This window comes from Leptonychotes weddellii, chromosome 9, assembly GCF_054177405.1.
Source record: "Leptonychotes weddellii isolate Sample4059 chromosome 9, ASM5417740v2, whole genome shotgun sequence".
NCBI classification, from domain to species: domain Eukaryota; kingdom Metazoa; phylum Chordata; class Mammalia; order Carnivora; family Phocidae; genus Leptonychotes; species Leptonychotes weddellii.
Genome location: NC_138377.1, coordinates 65209660 through 65236369, shown reverse-complemented (window position 1 = coordinate 65236369; position 26710 = coordinate 65209660). Strand labels below are relative to the sequence as shown.

At 42.2% G+C, this 26710-nt stretch overlaps 1 protein-coding gene across 2 annotated transcripts; it reads right to left on the bottom strand.

The window, feature by feature from the left end:
* Positions 1 to 6439: 6439 nt before the first annotated feature.
* On the bottom strand, positions 6440 to 26502 carry DAD1 (defender against cell death 1). 2 transcript variants are annotated; one of them, XR_014148557.1, is made up of 4 exons: positions 26206 to 26502; positions 17186 to 17360; positions 6935 to 11399; positions 6440 to 6672 (listed from the first exon to the last, which is right to left on the bottom strand). XR_014148557.1 is itself a non-coding variant. In XM_006741255.3 (3 exons), the coding sequence occupies exons 1-2, from the start codon at positions 26414 to 26416 to the stop codon at positions 17230 to 17232; spliced, it is 342 nt and encodes a 113-aa protein (XP_006741318.1). In that variant the 5' UTR covers positions 26417 to 26501; the 3' UTR covers positions 6440 to 6672; positions 17186 to 17229. The 2 variants fall into 2 exon arrangements, 1 of the variants encoding a protein (XP_006741318.1); XM_006741255.3 differs by lacking the exon at positions 6935 to 11399 and having other exon boundaries at positions 26206 to 26501.
* Between the last annotated feature and the right edge of the window lie 208 nt (positions 26503 to 26710).

The following is a 26710-nucleotide window of genomic DNA, read 5'->3' as shown; positions in this document are numbered from 1 at the left end:
TCTTCCACCTTGCATTCCTGCCACCTGCCAGACCCTGTGTCAGGCTCTGGGGATGGTCTCTGTACAACTGTAGGACTCCACACAGATGAAGTTCCAGAACAGGCAAAACTAATCACCAGTGATAGAAATGAGAACAGTGGATGCCTCTGGGGTAAAAGGATTGACTGGAAAAGGGCATGAGGAGAGTTTCAGGGTGGTGGAAATTATCTGTATCTTGATGTGGGTGATAGTTAACGTGGGTGTAGACTCCTCTCAAAATGTGTCAAAATGGACACCTAAGACTTGGGCATTTTGGTGTATGTCAATTTGATCTCAATAAAGTACTGTTGCTATTAAATACACAGTTTCGGTCCTCAGTCCAGTGAGTACGTGGGCATGAAAGAGACGCGTCAATTACTGTACTAGCATGATGGAGATTTTCCATGATCAGATTTTGGGTACGAGTCCTCGGCAGGAGTCAGGAGAACCGTCCCTCACTAGTCTTCAACATTTGAGTCCCAATTTTTCATCAGTCCTGTGGATAAAATATAACGTAGTCTGCCTCCTCTTGATGCCATCAAAGGGATAAAAGTGTCCAAGCTTAGGAAACGCACATGTTCAGGGAAATACATGGGAAGAGGGACGGTGAGCCCACAGGCTGGCAGGCTGGCCCACCACACTGACCAAGGTCAGCTCTGGCCAGCTCCAGGCTCCCAGGCCCCACTAGTGTGTGCTGTTTCCCACAGCAGGTGACCCCTCTCCCTTCACCATGGCCCTGGGGGCTTCTCGCCACACCAACAGCCACGTTTTCTTGCTCCCTTCCAGGAGAGCTTGATGGAGAGCCTGCCAGAGACAATGGCAAGGCTCAGGCCGTTTCTGACAACAGCCACCACTTCTGGCCCCAGAGCACTCTAGGGCTCCCGGATCCCCAACCCCGGACACTTTTGGATCTTATCTCCCCTCTCACCCGCTGGGGCCTCTCTGCCCTCAGAAAGGTCCCCAGGAGGCCCCGCAGGACACAAGGTCTGAAAGCATAAGCACCCTCCCGTGGGCCAGCTTCTCTGGGCGCCCATCTTCTCGAAGGCCAGAACACCCTAAGTGGCTCCAGGGGGGTTTCACCACCTTTGGAAAGAGCCCAGTCTTCCTGTTTGCTCTGGAAAGGGGAGCATGTTTCCATTCCAGAGGCGATAGAGTCCACAGGAGCGATCCCCCCTTTCAAAAATCCCACTGAGGGAGCGGAGAGTGTCTGTCCACCTTTCCCTGAACCACCCAAACACAATTCAGCCAAGGAGGAGAAAAGAAAATATTAAGGGAGGAGCCTACAAATATAAGACAAGGCTGGCAGGACTTAAAGAGAGTTTAAGCAGATGAAGGAATGTGGTTTAGAGAGTGGTGAGCAACTGGTCTCCATTTCATGCTTCCAGCCTTGATCAGGGAGAACTGGGTTACCCTTAAAAAGGACGTCTCTCCAGCAGAGACCTCAAGACACTATTTTTAGCAAACTCTAGGGTGTCCTCACTGCTCCTTGCTCACCCGTTATTCCAGTGATTTACCAAGCAACATGGTGGGGCAGCATCCTTATCTAGAATCTTTTCCGCCCAATGGCTTGTTCGACACCAAAGCAAACATTATCTCCTCTGATCTTCACCATAAACCTAAGCAGGAGGCAGAGTCCGGATCTCCCCGTTCACAAATGAGGAAGCAGGTGAAGTGGCTTTTGCTGGGGGATCACAGAGCACGAGGCCCGCAGCAGCACTAAACTCAAAACCCCTGGTTTTGCACAAAGCCCCGTGGACACCCAGTACCACCTGGTTCCAGATGCTGCCATCAGAGAGGAAAGAGCCAGAAAGGCCTGGGGTCTCTGGGCTCACCCAAGACCACTGTCTTGTATTCTGCCTGGATGTCCCTTCCCTCTTCTGTGACTGTTTGCACCTACTTGATCCCCCCTTCAGGATCAGACTAGAAGGCAAAGCAGAGGCCTGCACTTTTAGTTGTTAGTCCCCTGAGGTAACACTTTTCTGCACACACAACTCCGCTACTCACTCATACAGCAACACAAGTTAGCAAAGTGATAACGAGGCTGGCCAGGCCCTCGGCTCTCCCAGCGGTCAGATCTCAGCCTAAAGGTCACCGTCTCAGAGAGGGCTTTCCTGACCACGGCTTCTGAGGAGCTCCCTCCCCAGCTCCATTTACAAGCACCTCAGACTGTTTGTTTCCTCCACTCCCCATAGAACAACATGATTCTATTTATGTGCTACTCTGGCTCTCTTCCCAGCTAGGATTTAGGGTGCAGAGGGGGAGGCACCTGGTCTGTTCTGATCACCTCTGTATCTCTTGCACCTGGCACTGAGTAGGCATTCAGGTATTTTTTAACTAAATAATGGAGTCCTAGAAAGACGGTGCTCTCCCTCCAGATGTGTCTTACTAAATAATAGCCTGAAACTAGATTGGGGGGAAATGTTGCTAATTGTTGAAGCTGAGTGTTGGGCACCTGGGAGTTTATTTTACTAGTCTGGTGTGTGCACACGCGTGTGTGTGTGTGTGTGAGAGAGAGAACATTTCGATAATAAAAAGTTAAAAGCGAAGTGGTTCATCCCTGTTATTTAAAAAAGCAGAGCAAGCCTGAACAGCTAACCTAAATGAGGACTCCCAGCTAAGTCTCTCTCCTCTGGGGAAAAAGGAAGGCCCGCCATGGCCGCCATAGTCCTGTCCCAAAGCCAGTAAAACTGGACGTGCCTCTGAGGGAGAAAATCAGTATGAGCGAAATGATTCTCAGCGTTTCTGATTACTGCCATGAGAGTACTGTGGAGCAATTACATTAACAAGGTACTCTCACTTACATTTTGTTGGGACAACGTGTGAAGTATTATTATCCCTATGCTTATTATTTTATTATTTATCGCAGTCAAAGCCTAATCCAAATGCTTTGGAATAAGACAGCAATAAGATTCAGACCCTAACACTTGCAAACTGAATTTCCATTTCCTCCTCTGGAAAGGACCACCACCTCCCCATCTCATGGGATTTATAGGGAAACATAAATAGCAGGAGGGCTGTTTATGCCATTCCAGACACATGGTAGACACTGAATGCTAGCTCACTCACTCCTGGACAGCGAGGGCTCTGTCTTATCTTTTATAACCCCATGCAGTACCTAGGTGCCTAATTATTTGCTAAATTCTTTTTTTTAAGATTTATTTGAGAGAGAGAGCATTAGCGGTGGGGAGGGGCGAAGGGAGAGGATGAAGCAGACTCCCCGTCTGAGCAGGGAGCCCCAGGCAGGGTTCGATGCAAGGACCCCAGGCTCAGAGGCAGACGCTTATCCAACTGAGCCACCCAGGTGCCCCATTTGCTAAATTTTAGAGACAGCACAAAAGGTCAATACAGACGATAAATGGCAGAACGGATTCTTAAATCAACACTTTCCAATCAAGCAAACTGCTTTGCAAAATGCTTTCTACAACACCAGGCTGCCTGGGGGGGGGGGGGTGGACGGGGGGCTGGGAAATATACCTCTTTTTCATCCCATTGACAGAAGTTTTGCAATAAACTTGGACCTTCTTATTAATTCAATGTAAGCAAATAAAATGTTTTATTTTGCTCTTCAGAAGCTTCCTCCTACTCTTTTCTCATTTCCTCATTTAAGAAGCCTTGTTCTGGGAAGTGCTGCCTAACCTCACAGGAGAGATCCATTTTTGATATTTGGTAATTTTTTTAAAAATTAAGTGTAGTGGGACGCCTGGGTGGCTCAGTCGGTTAAGCGTCTGCCTTCAGCTCAGGTCATGATCCCAGGGTCCTGGGATCGAGTCCCGCATCGGGCTCCCTGCTCCGCGGGGAGCCTGCTTCTCCCTCTGCCTCTGCCTCTCTCTCTTTCTCTCATGAATAAATAAATAAAATCTTTAAAAAAAAAAAAATTAAGTGTAGTTACAAAGTCATATAGCACTCAAACTTTAGTCTAGACACTCCGAGCCTCTGGTAACTGGCCAGTGCTAGCTCTCTGAGCCTCCACAACCAGGGAACAGGCCTCTGTGACCTCGTCGAGTATTTTCCAACCATCATAACAAAAGTATTTGAAGCCCGAGATGAAAGGGTATGATCAAAGAGGCCAAAGGTATAGGCTGCAAAGAGAAGAAAACACAAGAGATGGTTTCCACGTGATAGGGGACAGGAAATGTGTGGGCAGGAGGTGCTCCAGGCTGGGCTTCCCACCACTGCAGAGAATGGTGGGGAACAGACTATGTACAGTGGTCGTGGCAAATGGCTTCCGGCCCCACAAAAAAGCACAGAAAATAAAAATAAACCCACCTCATAAAAGATGTTGAGCTAGAGGCAGCAGGAAATGCTGCTACTCTGTATACCTTAGTACTCAAAATCCACTCGTTGGACATGCTGTACTGAGCACCCATGTGGAAGGTCCATGGAGAGGCATCGTCACAACACAGCTGGTGGGTATTAAGAAAGGTCCAGAAATAGGAAGAGGCATCTAATGAACAGATTACCTATTCTGGTTCAGTGCCTCTCATCTACCATGTCTTTAGTTGCTTCAGCTAAAAAAAAAAAAAAACACTAAAGAATCAGAAACTCAATTAGGGGAGTGGAGTAGGGGGTAATAACATTCTTTTAAGCTTGAAGGAATAGTTCCACAGCTATTTCTTCTGGATATACAGAGTTGAGAACCACTGAGCAAGTCAACAGCAGCCTAAAAACTAATGAGTCACTTGTAATGAGCTTTTAACTAAATTTAAACTCAAAACTCCAAAAGCATTCTATAGGCTTTTTGCCCTACACAAATAGTGAAAACACACATCAAAGATGAGTGTTTCCCTTCGATGGTCATTGGCTTGAGTAAATTATCTCTGAGGCAATAGATAATCCGATAAATGGGAACTTGCTATCTGCCCCACATATCTCAAGATCATTGAAAGACATTAACAAAACCTGTACACTAAAGGCTCTGAAAATTATAATGTCTTCCTTGATAAGATTCTTTTTTTAAGATTTATTTGAGTGAGAGAGTGGGGGAGGGGCAGAGGGAGAGGGATAGGGAGAATGCCAAGTAGACCCCCCCACCCCCACTGAGCACAGAGCCTGAATGCAGGGATTGATCCCATAACCCTGAGATCATGGCCTCAGGGGAAACCCAGAGTCAGATGCTCAACTGAGAGCCACCCAGGCGCCCCTTCCTTGATAAAATTCTTGTTCCCAGTTTACAATCCAGCCTCAAAGTTCACTTTTTTAATTCAAAATACGTTTATCAATCTAGATCAAAAATAATCTAGACACCTCCTGATAAAGCTATTATCTGTATATGATTTAAAGCAAATTACATTGCTCAATCATCATAATTTTCGTGAACTAGAATTCCTAAGAATTATGAGATACACCAAAATTTGAGAACCATTGCTCTAGCTCAGTGCTTCTCAAACTTTAATATGCACATGAATCACATGGGACCATGTTAAAGATTCTGCCTCCACAGGGTCTGGGGTGGGGCTTGAGGGCCTCCTTCTCAACGAAGACCCTAGGTGATCCTGCTCATCGGTGAACTCCACTTTGAGTAGCCAGAATCCAGAGCAGGGCTCCTCTAGTCTGGCTGCACATGAGAACCAGCTGGGTAGCTATACAAAGTACAGATGCCACCCTCAGAGATAATGGGTCTGGGATGTGACCTGGGCATTGAGAGCTCACTTTTAAGTTCCCCAAGCGATTTTAATGTGCAGCCAAGTTAGAGAACCTCTAGAGCACAACTCATCATCTCAGCAGTCAGCTAAATTTAAATAGTGGAATTCTCAGCATAACTTAGGTCCTATATATAGCACCCAAGATGGAAACAGGGTTGCTAGCACGATACATATAAACATGCCTAGACTTCAGCCAGCAGATCCACTGCCCTACACAAGCTGTGTCGGGACTTCTGATCTTCAGTTTCTTCCCACATCTAATGAGGATTAGAACCCCCGAGACAGTTGCAAGAACAAAAGGAGAGAATATTTGTGCAAGTGGTTTGGAGAGGACTATTTCCTATCAACAAACATATATACAACCCTCACTTTTTGCACTCAGCTGACACTGCATATTACATATTTCACTTTTCACCATGAAAGCAAGTTGAAACAGATGTAAATGTGCAAGCACCCGCTCAGTTCAATTTCTAACAAAGTGCTTAATGATGCAGTTCCAGGAATGCATTGTGTCGTAAGCACAGAACCACCTGTAACGAGTGAAGGATTAGTAAAGGATTACCAGCCTCAGGGAAAAGACAAAGGACTGTCATTTCCCGGGGTTGTCAGCACTGCTTTTTGTCATTAACTTCAGATACACTTAATGAAAACAGGGAAGTAGATTCACAGTTGCAAGTTATCAGCTCCTAAAGAGCTTTGCAGAGGGACTGAAGGGAAAGAAGGATTTTAATACCAATAAAGAAATTAAAAAAAAAAAAAAGAGCCAGAGGCACAGGAAGGAGCGGCATGGAGTATTTTAATTTGGAAGGCAAAAAGGTTACACTTAATGGGAAGCAGAGGTCATGGTAATAAATGCTCATTACAAAGCTGCTCTAACACAGAAGCAAGGGAGCTTCTCTGGGCTCTCCACCTACATTCCAAATCAGAATCGGTAACTATAAATCTGAAGAAAATCCACGTGTCCAAGTTGCCATCTCAAAAGCTCTCAAGCAGAGGAAATCAAAAAGTGAACCTAAAAGAAAGAAGCAGAAAGGTAAGAGAGACATTCAAGGTTTTTAAAAATGTCTTAAACGATACTACAAGACAGGGCCCCAAATCCTTCAATCTAAATTCTGAACCCACAAAGATAATTATGGGGTTCCCAAATTCCAAACAGTATTTAAGCCAGCTAGAACAACCAGATTAAAGCAAATATTTTTCACAGAACATTTTAAAGGTATCCATAAAAATGAATGTTCCAATCTGAATCCCAAGCACACCAAGGCAAAACTTACTAGGAGTTGCAGGCGTAGGTTCTAACTCCAGCTCTGCAGTTAATAAGGTGCACGACTGGGGTGCCTGGGTGGCTCAGTGGTTAAGCGTCTGCCTTCGGCTCAGTTCATGATCCCGGGGTCCTGGGATCGGGCTCCCTGCTCAGCGGGAAGCCTGCTTCTCCCTCTCCCACCCCCTCTGCTTGTGTTCCCACCTTATCTGTGTACTGGTTCTGGTGACCTGCAGATTCTAGCATCAGAGCTGTGTCTCTCTGTGTCAAATAAATAAATAAAATCTTCAAAAAAAAAAAAAAATAAGGTGCACGACTTTATACAAGTCACTCTGACCTCTCTAGCTCACAAACTCTTGGGAGGTGAGGGGGCTGCAACTTAGCCTAAAGGGCTTTTCTGGATGGAGAAAGCATACAAAGCACTAAATTTCAGTTGGAGAATAGGGGGTAAAAGGAAGAATTCAAGAGAGAAAAATTCCCAATCTCAGATTTAACCAAGGACCAAAATAGAAGAAATAATTTCATTTTAATTGAACGATAGGTTATTTTTGGCAAGAAGGTGGAGGATAACTCTAGGAGAAGCAGCCACGTTGCTGCAGGCTGCACAAGATTGCGATCTGTACACTGTGAGACAGAGCCCTCCCCAGCAAACTCAGACTTCCTTTCCAGTCCCTCCACGAGAGCGGCCCGCCTAGTGCCCGGCAAGATGGGTGCGGCCAGAAAGTGACCCTTAGCCTTAGGGGCTCCAATATTTCTGGCCATCAGCAGCCATTTTTCCTGCACTGTGCCATTAAAATACTGCAATCTTCTCTGGGTGTCATGACTTGAAAAAGATTGGAAAACACTACCTTTCAGAAGAGCTGGGCTACCCTGGCAGGTTATAAGGCACCACACCTTATCTGTGTACTGGTTCTGGTGACCTGCAGATTCTAGCATCAGAGCTTAAAGGAAAGATCTTATTAGACTTCTAGCCAGAGTGCTTTTATTTCACTAACAATGGTACTTAGAGAAATGATATAAAACTGTAGAAACATTCCTACATCAGAATTGTGAGAAAAAGAAAGAGCAAAAAACAGGGAACAAAAAGCATTCGCAGGCCAACCAAGAACAAACAGGCCTATTAAAACTCACCTATTCACTCCATCAAATTTTTTTTTTTTAAGATTGTGGTTTTTTTTTTTAAAATAAGGAATCTCTACACCCAACATGGGGCTCAAACTCACAACCCAGAGATCAAGAGTTGCATACTCCATGGACTGAGCCAGCCAGGTGCCCTACTCCATCAAATTTCTTAAAGCAAACTCTCTGGCTACAGACTATGAACTATGAATGCATCATTTCTAATGGCCAAGGCGAAAGCAGACTAGAGCATAGGGCCATTTCAGTGAGGAGCCTTGACACAGAATTATAAAAGAAATCCTAGTTTAGTACAAAAGTCAAGTTCTGAGCTTCTCTGGTATTAAAACAGTTAAACAAATCCAAGATACTGCGGCTGGTCCATTTAGAAGGCAAAAATGACTCATGAGATTAAATCTCTTTGATAATGGTTTTCAGAAAATTCTACCTAACAAAGATGTGCTCCCTTCTTTTAAGACAAAAGTACATTTACCAGATACTATTCTAAAAGCAGAGGATCTAGGATTCTTTGAAATGTTAACTCAACAAAATTGGACTATGCAACAGCTCAGAAGAATGCTTCAACTGCTAACCAGGGAATAAAGGTTTCAGGAAACTAATAAAACTGCTTCCCATGAGATCGAGACATGCAAAATGGAAGAACCTACTGAGAAAAGTTCACATGACTTCGTCAGTCTATTTCACCCATGCAGAAAAGACTGTGCCATCTGATCAGTCTGTTCTCATCATCTTAAAAGAAAGCCAGGCACAACACAAAGTTAAAAATAATTATTCTCTGTATAGATACAAAAGATAATGCCAGACAGGGTCATTTCTATTTGGGATCTGTATTCTCCAGCAATGTCTCTATTCAGACACCAGCGCTGGGCAGATACACTCAAATACTGATTTTCCTTCAAACCCATTTCATCCTGGATATCCTGGTCACCCAATTAATGATGGAATTAGAGAAAATGTGGTCAAGACCATTCTGCAGAAATTCTAGGTTCCGAGCTCAATCTGAATCACAATTTCAGAAGGCACAAATCATGTGTTTCTAAAGACGGCAGGAGCTTTGCAGATCAACTGGTCTGATCCTCTCTTTTTATAGATGAGGAAGCGATAACCTGATAGTTTAACAGATCTGTCCAGGGCTGTGCTAACACTGAAGCCACCAGCCATACGTGGCTATTGAAACTTAGTTAAAATTAAATAAAATTAAAAATTCAGTGCCTCAGTTGGTAGAGTATTTGACTTTTTTTTTTTTGAGCACGCAACTCTTGATCTCAGGGTTGTAAATTCGAACCCCACGCTGAATGTAGAGATTACTTAAAAATAAAATCTTTTTATAAACAAAAAAAAACAAAACCACGTGACTAGTAGCTACCATACTGGATGGCGCAGACTTAGAACACTTCCACATTGCAGAGTTCTACTGGAGAGCACTGAGCCTAATGTCATCCTCTCTGGATAAAGTCAGATCTCCTGATCTACATTCTCTTGCATGTCTTCTGAACCCAAGATGACCGACTTTGCAGACACATCTTTTTTTTTAAATTTATGAATGTATGTATGTATGTATGTATGTATGTAATCTCTATACCCAATGTGGGGCTCGAACTCATGACCCTGAGATCAAGAGCTGCACACTCTTCCAACTGAGTCAGCCAGGTGCCCCACAGAAACATTTTAGATAGCCTACCTTCATCTTTTCTTATCATCTCTCCTAAGTTTTTCCCATTGAGAAAAGATAAGTTTAATATTTTTAATGAAAACCTTTTAACAAGAAGATGTAGATATTCATCATCCAAAAGTCTCTGAATGTAATAAAGGAGAAGGAATATAAAAGTTTAGAGTCAAAATGTCTGTTATCAAGTTCCCACTCGGTCACTTATTAGCTCTAAAGCCTGGACAAGTTAATCTAAATTTCACTAGGGTTGAGAAGCCTGGCTGGCTCAGTCGGTGAAGCATGGGACTCTTGACCCTGGGGTCATGAGTTCGAGCCTCACATTGGATATAGATTTTACTTTTACTTTTTAAAAATGTAAATTTCAGGGGCGCCTAGGTGGCTCAGTGGGTTAAGCATCTGCCTTCAGCTCAGGTCATGATCCCAGGGTCCTGGGATCGAGCCCCACATTGGGCTCCCTGCTCAGCAGGGAGCCTGCTTCTCCCTCTCCCACTCCCGCTCCCCCTGCTTGTACACTCTCTGTCAAATAAACAAACAAAATCTTTAAACAAATAAATGTAAATTTCACCAAGGTTTTGTGGGGCTTTTTTTTAAGACTTATTTATTTATTTGAGAGAGCGAGCACGCAAGCAAGGCAGGGAAGGGCAGGAGGAGAGGGAGAGAGAAGCTTTAACCTACTCCACACTGAGCATGGAACCCAATGCGGGGCTCAATCCCACAACCCTGAGATCAGGACCTGAGCCAAAACTAAGAGTTGACACTTAACCGACTGCACCACCCAGGCACCCCTTCACCAAGGGTTAATCACCTCATGTGTAAAATGGGAATACTACTATTCAACTACCTCCATCATAGGGTGGACCATGAGGATCACATGGGTTAATGTTTCTAAGAGTGTATGTGAGTCTCACAAGCCTAATAATGTGATAACTATAAAACATTTTATAAATGTTATCTAATTTTGTAAAAGGTCTTACACATTGTGCATTTTGTTATATACAGCCACACTAACTTTCCACCTCCTGTGAATGGATGATGGAAATCTGGTAATATGGATAAAAAGCAACAACTGATGAAAAAAAAAAAAAGCAAAGTTCAACTGATGATCCACACAAATGGCACGAATCATCTGAAATACAATGAGAACTATCATGAATTCTAATAATCACAGGCTGTAGCAGCTGTAAGAGACTGATGAATATCCAGGCCAATTCCCTCATTGTGCAGACAGGGAAACTGGGCCTCAGAAACAAGCTTATGTGTCCAATCAACTAGTTAACAGAGCAAAATCTACAATGCAGGTCTTCCAACTTCTAGTCTCATGCTTATGCCCCACCCTACAGCCCTTCATACGAATTTTTTCCTTGGCTTCTTTCTTCCACAGTATTTCCCATGTCTTAGCATCCATATAACTAATGATTTAGCTATTTTTATAGCATTTTCTTAGAGTTGAAATTATTTATTCATACACTCATTCAACAAACATGCACAGTGACTGTTAGCCCTGTGCGAAGCCTTCAGGAAATTCAAGAGTTCAGTGGGAGAGACAGGAAAGCGAATGAACAGTTTCATAACTCTTGGTTAAGTGCAGCATTAGCGGTGTACACAGTGGGCCCCAGAAGAGAATCCTATACGACTTGGGGGCAGGGATGACACGGAGAAGGAATCATCCAAGCTGCAAGGACAGAGAAATAACGCAAGGAATTAGGGCAGTAATGAACTTCATAAACACAATACTTATTTTTTTTATGGGTAGCTTTAAACAGACCAAATACAAAATAGAGCTCAATCACTAATTAGTCATTAATTAGTGGCTTTTTAGTAAATAAAATAAGCAGATTCAGGGTTTTAAGAATAATGGCTAAAGAATTCATCTCCTCCAACTGGAGAAAAAGGGGGTTGGGAAAAAAAAGATCATACTATGTGCTTAGCTCAAAATACGTTCCTCAAATTTAAAATAGTTCCCTTTCTGGGAACTTACTTGGTGGCTAGATCTAATTCAATATAAGATGAAATGTCAAAGAGAAAGTGGAATAAGAACTAAACAGCTCCCCCCAAACAAAAAATTAAAGATTATTACCAGTGGAAGTCATGCTGGGAGCAAAAACGGGCCTAGAATGAACTAAAAAAAGGAGCTCTCGAACTGAGAAGGTAAGAAAAAGAAACAAAGGGAAAATCTGTGGGTCTCCATGCACTTGAGGTCTTCCCTGGGTAACAAAATCCCTAAACCACTTTAGGATTGCATGACCTTTTGTGCCTTAACTCCACACTGCCCACCTCTGGTCAGAATGTAAAGCAACCCCCACCCAGCATCTAAGCCCACTTGGACCTCTGCTGCCCTCATGTGACTAGAAATAAACTAGATTTTATCACAAAGCTATCAGTGGTTTCCCCCCCACAACTCAACTTTTCTTTTGCTTCGTAGTACATTCTCAGCATTTGAAACGTACAACCCCACTAGGTGGCAGTAGAGCCTAAAGAATAATATTTAGATTCCCTTCCAGAGGTAATTTTCTAGGACACTACACACTAGTACCCCCGTATTCATAGTTAAAGTTACTGCAGTCTATCACAGGAGAAGCAGATGACCCACCTTCTGACATACTGTCAGGTAAACGTAGCCAAATGCTAGGTCACAGCGCCTACATCATTCCCCTCGTTTTATCTCATCATGTAGGCATTTTCTCATCTCACATCATCACAAGACGGGTGAACACAGGACAGTAAGAGATTCTGATCACACATTCACAAAACTTTAATTCCAGTATATTATTACAATTATTCTATTTTGTTAGTAGTTACTGTTATTAATCTCTTCCTGTGCCTGACAAACTGAACTTTATCACAGGTATGTGTATATATATATATATATATAGGAAAAACACTAGTATATGTAGGGTTCAGTACTACATCCACTGGGGGTCTTGGAATGTTTCCTCCACAGATAAGAGGGGACTACTGTACTTTACTGATAAATTCGAAAAGTCAACAGCAATTATTTGTAAATAGCACTGCCTGTCAGAGTTCTGTTCGGCCCAGTCCTGTCAGTCCCCTTGTTCCAACCAGGATTAAATACTATGAATTTTTAAAGATTTGTGGCCTCCATTATAAAAACAAAGCAACACTAACAAAATTTTAACACGAGCATTTGAGCATTTGGCAAACAACCTCCCTCTAGGCTGAGCTTATTTCCAAGCTCAGGCTTGTCCCTTTCTGCCTGGTTCACTTTCCCTCAGATCCAGTGACCATGTATGTCATCAGGAATTTTCCTTCCCCAAACTGTGACCCAATGTAGCTATGTCCCTCTTCTCTTCACTTCCCTTCAAAACCCCTTAGATAAGCTGACAATTTTTTAAAAAACTTTCACAAAGAGACATGAAGAAACAACACAGGAAATATTTAGATACTATGTAAATTTTAATATATTCAAATCTACTGAACTTCCGCATCAGACATTCATTCAAAACAGATTTACAGCCACCTAAGTGACAGACACTGATCAACAACTCCGAAGCTCACGAGGAGCATTTTTTACTTTTGCATTTTCATTTTTATGATAATCTAAAAAAAATACCATGAGTGGGCCACCTGGCTGGCTCAGTCGGTAGAACATACAACTCCTGATCCCAGGGTCATGAGTCCGAGCCCCATGTTGGGTGTGGAGAAGGCTTAAAAATAAAGTAATCTCAAAGTAAGTATCATTTAAAAAATAAAAACAAAAATAAAAAAATAAATATGAGTTGATTCTTGGCCCCTGGGACAGCCACCTATATAAACCAGTGCTGCCAACTGAGTGCTTGCAACCACAGGATGTGTTTTCAAGAGACCACAAAGGCTGAAGGTTGGAAAAAGCTATGTTAACAGACCTAGGTTTTACATTAGTCCTGGCTGAAAGAAACTGTCATGAAGCTCAGGTCTTATAGCAGAAGGAAGGAAAGGGACTAGGGAGGGATTCAAAGGGAACTTTAGCTCAATCTACAATGTCTAATCTGTTCAAAATCTTTTAAGATTTACTTATTTGAGGGAGAGAGAGAGAAAGTGCAAGCAGGAGCAAGGAGGAGGGGCAAAGGGAAAGGGAGAAGCAGACTTCCCGCTGAGCGGGGAGCCTGTGGCAGGGCTTGATCCCAGGACCCTGAGCTTAACCAACTGAGCCACCCAGGAGCCCCTAATCTGTTCAAAATCTTAATTCCTCCTAGCGGTTGGTTACATTATTCTCTGTACTTTTCCATATTTTTTAAACTATCATAGTAAGAGCAAAGAAGGAAAATGATAAGGGGAGAACAGTAATAACTAACTTTTTAAACACATTTCTTTAACACTGCAACTGTCAACTACTTTATAGTAAACGAACTTAAGAAAAATAGGGTATAAAAAAATTTTTCTGAAGTCAGACTGGATTTCTTACCTATAAATGGAATTAGCAAACCTATCCTCATGAGGTTATTTTGAAAATAAAGACACAGAACAAGAAGCATTTAAAGCCTGACCCATGGTGAGCTCTATCTGTTAATTTATTTACTTCTCCTTGAATAAATTTATCTTTTTAACTCAATGCCATTTTCTTTTGATCTGCCTTTTTCAGAGTAGCTGCTGGTTTTAAATGTCATCCCCCAATTCATGTAAGAGGAGTACATTATAGATGTTTATTCTTTTTACACCCAGCCCTCAATGTACTTGGCAGATATGGAGAATGTTCAATCTGTTTTGTTCTACCTTCTGAGTTGGTATAAATATTGAGAACTCACTTGGAAACGATTTTAAAAGTGTTTTGGCATACTATACATAGAGCTGAGTTAGAGGCACACAAGAAGGGCAAATTGATGTACGTTTAAAAATTACTAAAAGCAGGACAGTATAACTTATGTCAAATGAAAGATCTCTGTGAAAAACCTTTTGGGCAGTGTCCCAGAGAGGAGGATTTTTCAATGCGCACACGGTCTATAGAATGATTTAACACTGTAATCGGTCACTGGAGGATTTTGCCGTACCTTGGGCCCATAATTCCCAACTGAACAGGTGGCCATAAGATGTTAATATGGTCTGCAGTATGCAGTTCCTGCTGAGCCTGCTTTTTTGTCTCTGTTTTTGTCATAATTTTGAAATACTAAGCAGCAGAGTCCTCCTCCAATCACGACAGCCCTAGGAAATCATTTTCCATGATTTGGTATCTCCCTGAGCCTACAGAACATCCTTGAATTGTTTGCTCCGTTCCCTTCCTAAGCATACACATGACTCATCTAGAAAAAATAATTTTAGTAATCTAAAGTAAGGCAGTCAGAAGACTTAGGACCTTTCCAGCAAGGTTACTATCAGAGAGCCCATGAGTGACTCATGAGGTTTGCCAAGTGAAGGACAATGTTAGTGGTTTGGTTTTCTAGCTTTGGTCAAGGAGTTATCATTCTCAGACACTCTGTCTGCTGCCTCCACTCCCAAATGGCAAATAGCTCCCTTCTCTGGACTCCCACAGCACTGTGTTCGGATCTTTGGTGTGGCTTTAACTGTGAATTTTTTTTTTTTAATTATTTATTTATTTGACAGAGACAGAGAAAGTGAGAGTAGGAACACAAGCAGAGGGAGTGGGAGAGGGAGAAGCAGGCTTCCCACCGAGCAGGGAGCCTGATGTGGGACTCGATCCCAGGACCCTGGGCTCATGACCTGAGCCAAAGGCAGACGCTTAACGACTGAGCCACTCAGGCGCCCCATAACTGTGCTAAATTTTAACTGCTGTGTTTATATGCCTTCTCTCCTACTTTCCCGGTAACAAGGCACTGACTGGCACAAAGAAGGTGTGGTAAGGGGAGGGACAGGGGACAACTCAAGTCCTGACCAGGTGTCCAAAGAGCTAAATTGTATATAACTCAGCTCTATGTATAGTGTGCCAAAACACTTTTAAAATAGTTTCCAAGTGAGTTCTCAATATTTATACAAACTCAGAAGGTAGAAAGAGGGACACCTGGGTGGCTCAGTCGGTTAAGCGTCTGCTTTCAGCTCAGGTCATGATCCCAGTGCCCTGGGATCAAGCCCCATATTGGGTTCCCTGAACAGTGGGCAGCCTGCTTCTCCCTCTCCCTCTGCTGCTCCCCCTGCTTGTGCGCTCCCTGTCAAATAAATAAATTTAAAAAAATTAAAGAATAGTAGAAAGAAGTACTTCTCAAACTTTTTCACTGAAATAAACCACAGAACTTACCACTACCAAAAATGAAACCTTACCTGAATTAACAGAACTGTTTTTGAGGCTATTATCCATAATGGAAAGAATTCACCGAACATTGTCAGTTAACAGATGCATTTATGCCAAAACTGATGTACAGCCCTTGGCACATTATTGCATACACTTTGTACATGGTTGCTAATTCATGCATTATATTGCTGATTAGTAAAAAATGATAGATTTCTAAGTAGTGACAGAAAGAGGACCATTCTGGGAAATTCTTCCCCAAAAAAAGATAACATTTCCTAAGTTCTTTTTTTGTCTGCCACCCAGCAGCAACAACACTAAATTTTGCAGTGGAAAGGCACAGAAAAGAGCACATTCATTCATCGGGAAGCTAGGTGGGCTACTGGAAGAGCACTAGGCCAAGAGCACCACTGGCTAAGGTACTACTTTGAAACCACTTAGCTGTGTGGCCACGGAAGGCCCCCTTTTTCTCATATACAAAATAACAGCATCGACATACAGTTTGGAAAACACTCATGTACTTCTTAGAGACTTAGGATTCTGCTTGGAAGGGAGGGATACAGGGAAGGGCATATCACCCCTGAAAGACCAAGCAGAGAGGGCTTCTCAACTCTGTCAATCAGAACAATTCTGGCACCATTGCCGTTTTACACACTGAGATTCTACGTAAGTTTATTTAGAAAATAAGGAGCTCTACTGTGAATAAAGGGAAAATGGCAAATGAACCAAATGACATCTCATCCTAGATTTTAAAGTCTTCTCCCAAGCTAATCCAATATCTTCATTTATTTCCACTTCACACAAATTATTAGTAAATGGCCATAGTCATTCATTCAGCATATACTGGATGCCTACCAGGTATAAGCACTAGACTAGGTACTAGGGTGGACAATGGCCCCGCATTTAAAGTTATCTGAGATCAAAATCAGAAAAAAAAATTACAGAGCAAATCTACAGGCAGAAGCTACAATTTACATCTCTCCCAAGATCTTAGTTGTTTTCATGGAGTTATTGATGTAGATATTAATGTATTAGCTACAGGCAAACTTATTTTCTGTTATCTTAATGATCTACAAAACAGTGAAAAGGGAAGGCAATGACCAAGAGAGGCAGCACTGATGAATCATGATGATATTAATGCATACTTTGCATTCTTATAGAAAATTCTTCCAAGTGTCTTATCAGCAATATGGGAACCTTGGTAACCATAATCAAAACCAGCCACACTCAATTTCTATTCCCAAAATCAACATTACGGGACAAGGGATATGATCAGTACTTACATTCTTCTAGTCTCCTACTCCCCAATTAAATAAATGGGAATAATTCAGCCAACGAAGTTCATTACAACAAGGTGCAGGATGGTGCTGGCAAAGAGAAAATCAGCAAAGGCTCGCTCTGGGGAGATGCCTTGGAAATCCGCTTTGTTCTGTGGGTTGATCTGTATCCTGAGGCAAACTGCACAAGAAGCAAAAGATGAAAACGATTATCTAGAAATATAAAACAAGTATGACCGCTAATGAACACACCCATACCCTATGTCCCAATAATTCTAACAGAAATGATACATAAGTGCATCCAAAGGAATGATACCCATGATAGCCCCAAACTAGAAACACTCTAAATGTCTCTCAACAGTAAAATGGGTAAATTATGGCATATGCACACAATAAAATACCATTTAGCAGTAAAAATGAACTTCACAATATGGATGCATTCCACAAATACAATGTTAAGCAACACAACTCAGACACAAAAAAGACATGCTGTATGATTCCATTTATATAAAGCTTAACACGAGGCCAACCAATCTATGGTAATACAGGCCAGGATAGTGGTTTTTATCTTTCACGGGAGGAGGAATGACTAGGGAAGTACAAGGAGGAGGTCTCTAGGGTGCTGGGAACGTTCTGTAGCTTGCTCTGTGTGCTGGCTAGATGGGCAAATTTAGGAATTCATGATTATACACTTATGTTTTACGCTCTTGTTAAAGTTAAAAGAAAAGAATATGACTTCTCAGGCTAAAAACCAAAAGCTTACTCAGAAAAAGATACATATAACCAAAATATCTTCAGAACTCTCTCATCTCCCGATTTAAGTTTATAATTATACCTCAACTGGGATGCAGGTGAGGCAGTAACAAAGCAACAAAGCTGGGCTGAATGACACAATGTTGTAAAACTGTGAATTACTTTCTAATAAAATGTGTATAATATTGGATAGCACACAGTATAAATATAAGATGCTAATCTATGAGGACCTCATAATTATAAGCTGTGATCTTAAAGTTCTAGCAGCTGCTCCTCTCAAAAAATGCAAGAGACCTAAACTATATAACCTTGACAAAGAACTTTCTCCTGCCACATTCTACATCCTTGAAGATGCCAACCTGATACATTAGCCACGGTCACCACCTGACATGAAAAGGAAGCTCCAAGAGTACACTTTCCCAAAATATCTTTATGCCTGTGTTAAATAATTACGCTACTTAAGAAAACCCAAATTCGCTTCAGGCTAGCATCCATTCCATCACAATCAAGAAAGAAAATTGAACTGACATCTAACCCAAAGATCAGAAAACTACCAGACTAGCTCTCCAGAGGCCATCACCACGGCAACAGTTTTCATTATGTCTAAGCATGTAAACACTGTGGAAACACCACTGATCTTTTCAAGCACCTGGATCCTTCAAAATATGAAGGACATTGATTGAAGCAAGGACAACCAATTAAAATCCTGCTGTGGAGAGTACAGACTGGTTCATCCATTTGGGAGAGCTGGCAATATCCATTAATATTTAAAATGTTTTTACTTTTTGAATAAGGAATTCATCTCACAGAACAAAGAATTTCTAACAGCATGTTCATAAAGTTGAAAAAAAAGTGAAAAGAGTCCAAATGTCATCAAGGGGATTATTTCAATAAATTACACTACAGACATGCAATGAAATCCCATGCAATTATTCAAAAAAAAAAGAGATAATTCTCTACATGCTGACAGTAAAAATATCCAAGATATATTAGTGGAAAAAAAGCCAAAAAATTATTCCATTCCATATTTCTCTTAAGAAAAAAATAGGTATCATTATTTTCTCATTTCTTTTAGTTGAAACCTAGGAAAAATTTGGAGAAAGAGACACCAAACTATTAACAGTGGCTATTGAGATGGAGGGTAGAGATAGAGTAGTGTTTCAGGAAATATGAGGGACAAGAGAAGCTCCCCAGGAGGGTGAATAAGGTAATGAAATGATGTGTATGGTTACCGTGGTCACAGTCACCCAGCTTATTTTAATGACAACATAAGAATAAAAGAGTCCTATGGAGATGGAAAAGACCTTCGTTATAAAGACCAATACCCATTTTGATTCATAATGCCCAAGAGGAGGTGGGGGTGGGCATACTGGGGGAGGCTGCATGATCACCTGGGAAGTTTTCCAAAGTATACTCACCACGTCCAGAATCTGACAAGCCTTCCCCAGGTGGAGAATTACAAACCTTCCAGAGCCTGTGTTACTGACAGGGGTGTCCTATCTCTCAGATGCAATGGGATACAAAAATAGCAAAGTCTGTTGAAAAAGCTCCTCCACTTAATGATCCTTCATTCTCTCCCTAAACACTTCCAAAGATGGAAAGAAATTTACTACCTCCTAAGGGAGCTTGCTTCATTTAAGCAGTTCTAATTTAATCTATCTCCTTAAATGCTCATTCATCCAGCAAAATATTTACTGAACATCTATTATGTGCCATGCATTGTCCCAGGTGCTGGGAACATGGCACAGAACAAGAGTCTGGCTCCCAAGAAACTTAGACTTTAGTACAGAGAAACATATAAGTAAGCAAATAAACAAGGAAATATCACGTAGTGATATGTGCTATGAAGAAAATAAAAGATAATAAGAGAGTGACTGGGAAGCTATTTTTATTTGGTAGTCGCAGGAGATCTCTCTAAGAGGTGCTACTTAAGACCAAAATTTGAAAGATAGGAGCCAACCATGCAAAGATCTGCGGGCAGAGCATTCCAGGTAGCAAGAACAATCTTGGCATGTTCTAGGTTTAACAGATCAGACTAACTAGACTACAGTGATTAAGGGCAAGAGGGAGACAAGGGCCAAATCCTGTTAAGCTTCAGGAAAGAGTCTGGATGTAGTTCTAAGTGCAACAGAGCATTTCAGAGTTTTGAGCAGATGAGTAAAATAATCTGATTTATAATTGTTAAGGTTGCTAGAACTGCAGCAGAGAGTGGTTTATGGAGTTAAAGAGAAAGAGGAACTGCATAGGAGCTGAAGAGTCAGGTAATGGTAGTAAAAATGAACCGAAGAGATACAGGCTATATTTTGGAGAAGACAGGGCTTGCTGATGAAATGGATGTGGGAAATAACAGAAATAAGGGATCAAGGCAACCTCCTAAAGTTTTGGCTTCAACCAACGTACTGACTGGTGAAGAGGCAGATGGCTGGGTGGAAAGGTTCAACTTGGAGTTTCTTTTTTTTTTAAAGGTTTTTTATTTATTTATTTGACAGAGGGAGACACAGCTAGAGAGGCAACACAAGCAGGGGGAGTGGGAGAGGGAGAAGCAGGCTCCCCGCCGAGCAGGGAGCCCAATGGGGGGCTCAATCCCAGGACACTGGGATCATGACCTGAGCCGAAGGCAGACATTCAACGACTGAGCCACCCAGGCGCCCCTCCATCTGGAGTTTCATATCAGACATCAAGTGAAGTTGTCAAGTGGGCAACTGGATTTACTAATTTGGAATGCAGGAAATGGGTAAGAACTAAAAACATAAATGTGGTAAACTGTAGTTATATAGACATTATTTAAATTCATCTATGGAAAAGAATTAGAGAACACAAGGGGTCTAGCACCATGTCCTCAGACTGAGAAGCACCTAGCACAAAGAGTAGGAAGGAAAAACCAATGAGGTGAGAAGAAACAACCAGGAGAGTGTAGTGCTATAAAAGCTTCAAGAAGAAAGTCCTTCACAAAGAAGACAGCAACCAACTATATTAAATGCTAAATGCCACTGTGCATTCAGGCAAGGTGAGGGAAATGGCCATTAGATTTGGCAAGATGGCAAGAGTAGTTTAGCCGGAGTGGTGAAGATAGACCACAAGAGTGGGGTGAGGAATGAATGAAAAGTGAGAAAGCAAAAAGAGCAACTAGACTATTCTTTCGTGGCATTCTCTGATGATTGGGAAGAAAGAGAATGGCAGCTGGAGGGGTATCTCAGGCCAAATAAACATTTTTTTATTTGGACAATATTATAGCATGCTCATATGATGGGAATGATCCAGCAGAGAGATATTAATAATGCAGAACGGAAAGATGATCGCAGAGGTTGAGAGTCCCTGAGGGAGCAAGAGAACATTGGCTCTTCTGCCCAAGTGAAGGAGTTGGCATTGGACAGGAAAGGAACACATCAACCATTATCATGGGAAGTAAGTCAAAGAGTAAGGGGGTACCAGTGCAGATGAGCTGCTATGATCCCTCGCTGGGAAGACGAAAGGATTCCTGTCTACCTTTTTAGTAAAAATATATAAATAAAACAAGATCATCAACTGAGAACAAAGGAAAACAGGAAATACGGAAGAGTTAAGAGAGAAGTTACGATGCATATTTTGGAAAAGCAAACATATGAGGGAAGTATTATAGGACCACTGAGCAAAGCTGAGTGCCCATGTGTATTCCTATTTTCACCAAGACTTCTCCATCACAGCACTATATCCAATTATCTGTCTGTATCTCCCACTAGGTTATAAACTCAGGGACAGCAGAGACCATGTCTGTGTGTCTCACAGCTCATCCTCAGTACCTTGGCAGAGAATCTGGCACATATACTGGATGCCTACCAGGTATAAGCACTAGACTAGGTACTAGGGGGGACTGCTTAGTATTCATTTACTTATTATAGGTGCAGTCACAATTTAACATATACAGTATTAAGCAGTAACAATGCAGAGATGAAAAGACAGCCCCTATCCTCAAGGGGCTCACCTTCCAGAAGAAAGACACGCAAACAAATACAGCACAGTATCACTTCCCTCTCTTCCACCCTTCCTCCCTACCTCCTTCTCCCCCACAGACAGGTGAAACAGAAATACAGAAAAAAAGGCCCAAATATGCTGGAAGAGTCAGGGAAGGTGAGGGAAATGGCCATTAGATTTGGCAAGATGGCAAGAGTAGTTTAGCCGGAGTATCACTCCCCACTTCCCCAAAGGGAAGCAGCACTTGAGCTGAGCTGTCTAAGAAGTGAAGGAATTTCCCAGGCAGTCAAGCAAAGGTAAAATAGCTTGAGACATCACAGCATCTTCAGAGAATACCAAGTAACTCAGTAATGCGGGGGTATAAAGTACAGAAGAAGCAGAGGTAAGAGATGAAGCTGGAGATATGGATGGGACCAGATCATGAAAGAACCTGGTGCCACAAAAAAGATTTTTAACTTTTCACTGGGAACCACAAGACTGGTATTTCCACAGGGAGTGGCATGATCACATTTGCAAGTCACATCAAGCCTGGGAGACTAGTGAGGAAGGTTACAGTGGTCTAGATAAAAGGTACTGAGAGCCTGAGTCACCAACGATGGAGAGCTAGCAACAGCTATGAAAGATTTAGAAACAGGATTCTCAGGCACAAGGTTAGCAAACCTCCAATCTCTTGGAGAGCAATTATGGTAGATAATACTAGGGCCCATAAATCTGACAGATAATGCCCAAAGAAATGCTGGACCCCAGTCCACATGGGCCAAGAGCTCCCATGAGATAGAAAATACTCTGGATTAGGTGTCCTTGCCTTTCAAATTCACACGGCTTTTGGATTTATAAACTGGAAGAAACAAAACTATTTTTTTTTAAATCCAAAAAGCCTGGGTGGCTCAGTCGATTAAGCATCCAACTCTTTATTTCAGCTCAGATCATGATTTCAGGGTGGTAAGATCCAGCCCCACATCTGGCTCCCTGCTCAACAGGGAGTCTGCTCGAGATTCTCTCTCTCTCCCTCTGCCTCTCCCCTCCTCTCAAGCACACTCGCTCTCTCTCAAATAAATAAATCTTTTTTAAAAATCCAAAATTGTTTCATATAGAGAATAAAATAGACAAAAGTTGTAAAAATGACTTAACTGATTTCAAGATCAAAGACTTATTTAAAAAACAGTCTTCATGTTTTCTACTTATCGCTCCTAAATAGCACTCTGAATGAGCAGAAAGAGGAATTTCACTTAGGCAAAAAAGGAAACTAGAAGGGCTGCCAACACGGGAATGATACCCTCACAAAGGGACAGATGTCCTCAGCTAGAGATATCTAACCATAAGATAAACAGTCAGCTGCTAAGGAAATCTGAAATTTGTCTTTTAAAGCTTATATACTTTACACTGTTGATCCAAAAAAGAAAAAAATTTTCAATGGCAATTTTCTATCTCTGGCTCCTTCTTAAAACCATGGGTAAGTCTCCCAGCCATAAGGGAGTAGAAGTAAACAGATCATTTCCAGAGACCAAATAACACCAGGCTTTTTTTAAAGTGTGATAGCATTCTATATTGGTTAAAAATATACTCATCAATTTTCAAAGAGCATATGCTTAATTAACACATGCAGAAGGAATGGAAGAAAATAGACTGCCAAAAAGAAATCAGGAAACCAAACTAAACAACTTTTCCCTCCAATTCATCTAGTGTAGGCTAACACAATTCTAAGTCTCTCCCTTACTCAAATTTAAAAAAAAAAAAAAAAGGTGGGCGGGGTAAGCGCATGGCTGGCTCAGTCGGAAGAGCATGCAACTTTTGGTCTCAGGGTTGTAAGTTCGAGCCCCACGTTGGTGTAGAGATTGCTTAACTAAATAAATAAACTTTTAAAAATAAATAAAATTGAATTTAAAAATAAAATAAAATCCTTAGATGCTTTCCTATTACCTACAGAATAAAATCCTTGGCCTGGCCCTGTCAAAGCTCTAGCATCCAGCACTACCTAAACCTTCATCGTTATCTCCTACAATTCCCATTCTCCAGCTAAACAGGCCTCCTCCCTTCTCTTCCAACAGGAAACCAACCACCGGAAAATGAGAAACCCAGCACAGTAAGTAAGGTACAAGGCTTCCCTTCCCAATAATCACAACAAAGGATAAATTCCAAATTTCAAATTTCCCATTAAAACATCTCCTGTTGAGGATCTGGGCTAACAAATGGCACAAAAGTTAGGATCTAGTAAGGGCAATGCTGTCGAAAGAAATGCAAATGATACCTTTTGATGGTAACTATGGATCGTCAGGAATCCTTCCTTTTCCTGAAGCGACTTTCATTTCTCTGGCCCAATTACCTGTTATCTAACAGCTCTGGAAATCCCAGTCCCCCATACTGACTCCACTATTATTGTGCCCTTTCACTAGACATTCTCTTCAAAGACTGGAGAGGAGGGGAGTCTGCCAACTCATTTTTAGCTACAACAGCCTCAAAAGCAGGACTTGGCATAAGAAAAAAATTATCTGTTCAAAGAAATCTTCTGGTTTTATCACACTAATAATCTACAACTGTAGTCCACACCCACTCTTCAGTAAATCACACTCTTCCATGTAGTCCTGAGGAGGCATTCTTAACCTTAAGAGGCTTATGAAGCCAGGGTGACTTCAGCAAGAAACTTTCTTTTCAATCAACTTAGACCCCACCCCATTCCTACTCTCGCAGACCTGGAAGACAAAATCATCAAACAAAAGTCACTAGAGGTTCTCAAAATTCCTTCTCCAGTCTGGATAATAAAATTCTTAGTCACGAACAGTCCGGATTGGGGGGGGGGGTGGAGGGAGCAGTGGAGACGTGGGGGTGCGGGGTAGGAAGTCAGGAATCTGGAACAAAAAGGGTAGCTTATCTGATGTATATGGCGGTGGTAACATTTGAACTCCTGATAGCCAGGATGCTGCCACAGAGAACCGGGTCTTGGTCATCTAGGACAAAACTCAAAGATCATATGAAATATCCAGTTAACAGGCTATTAACTCTACAACTCCAGACCAGGCTAGTGCACATGTCATTAAATCCTTAGGCTTATTTTAAGTTCTGAAAGAGAAGGTAGAGTAACCCTGGTATGAGCCTGAACTAGTGTTTGTGTAAAAAGCATTCCACACATCTGTAAGCAGAGAAGCACTATAAATGATTCTAAAGCTATATTTTGTCTATGCCCCAACTAGACTGTAAACTCACTGAGGACAAGAAACATAAACATGATGCACCCTCAAAGCTAGTATCTTGTATTAGACTCAAAATACAATTGATGGTCTGACTGATAATAATCACACTGGAAAAAAAAAAAAGAGTTCTGCCATGTTCTCAAGGTCAGAGAGAAGGCAATACCACTGACTGGACAGGCCCATCTGGTGGCCACCTATAAAGTGGACTGGCTAACTCTGATGGGCCAGGCCTGAACTTAGCATTCACTTGAGTTCCTACTGGACCAGAAAGGTCAGATTTTGGCAAAAATTTATGGGACAGTAAGCTCTTGTTAAATATGGCAGTCTACAAGGTATCAAATGCTGGGCTTCGGAATAATACTGCTAAAATAGAGCTATGTGAATAAAACTTAAGTTCAGGACAATGAAGTAACAGCTTCATCCACAAGAAATGAGTAGGAGGGTTGCCTGGGTTGCTCAGTCAGTTCAGCATCTGCCTTCAGCTCAGGTCACGATCCTAGGGTCCTGGGATCAAACCCACATCCGGCTCAGCAGGGAGCCTGCTTTTCCCTCTCCCTCTGCCTGCCACTCCCCTGCTTGGCTCTCTCTCTGTGTCAAATAAATAAATAAAATCTTAAAAAAAAAAAAAAAAAAGAGAAAAGAAAGAAAGAAGTAAGAGCAGCTAAAAGCCAAAGTCAAGTAAAGGCTGATTCAACAAGCAAACCACCTATATATTTCTTAGACTGTTCACTGAACCGTTTCACTAGCGGTTAGCAGTGATTAGGCCGAGGTGACAGAGATGCTTCAGAGTTGGGTTTTCCATTTTAAAGGTCTACCAACTTTAAATGTATGTTAAAGCTAAGTGAAAGTTGAAATGGAGTTTTCCTGGACCAATATGAAGTGAAGTGGATCATCAAGTTGAGCAGCATGAAGGGGGTTTCTCCAGAATTCCATCTCCTAGGCGGCTGTTTGGTATTAGACTTGTTGCAACCTTTCTGAGCCTCAATTTCCCCACTCACAAAAGAGGGCAATGCAGGCTCCTCTCATAACTTCACGAGGCGGTGATCTGATATAAAAGAGAGTGCTGTGGGAATAAAAGCAGCGCACCAAAGGAAACACATTGTTATATACTGCGATTACGTATAGAATCATTACCCGCTAGGATGAAGCTCCCCACACAAGAGATGAAGCCCGAGAGAAAAGAGTTGAAGGGGAAGGTCCCCACGAGGAGACAATAACCGAATTGCAGCGCCCCGGTCAGCAGTATGTACAGGAGGTACGCGTCAAGCAACTTCAGACGCTGGGGAGTGGAGCTCAAGTACTCTTCCAAGAACCGCGAGATGACCGACACTACCGACGCCGACATGACTACACAATCGGTTCTCCGGTCTGCGATCCCCAAACTCCTGGCGAAATGACGACCACACCGGACGTAACCTTGGCGCCTGCGCACCGCTGTAGCCCAGCTCCACCCCCCACCCCAACCCCCGCCCCATTTGTCCTTTGCGCAGGCGTATACGCAGGCCAGGGCGCGAAACAACTAATGCGCAGACGCAGAGTACATCTACAGAAGAGCCCTACGGCCAGAGAAGACTAAAGCGCCTGCGCAATGGATCTGTCCTTGGGTTGGAGACGTGTACTCTTTTTGTCCTACTTCCGC

What these genes read in the sequence shown, in the direction of transcription:
- DAD1 (XM_006741255.3), bottom strand. Translation starts at nt 26,416, where the DNA reads ATGTCGGCGTCGGTAGTGTCGGTCATCTCGCGGTTCTTGGAAGAGTAC. An exon ending in GGGGAGCTTCATCCTAGCGG is followed by an intron (nt 17,361 to 26,205) that starts GTAATGATTCTA and finishes CTTCTTGTGCAG; the next exon opens with TTTGCCTCAGGATACAGATC.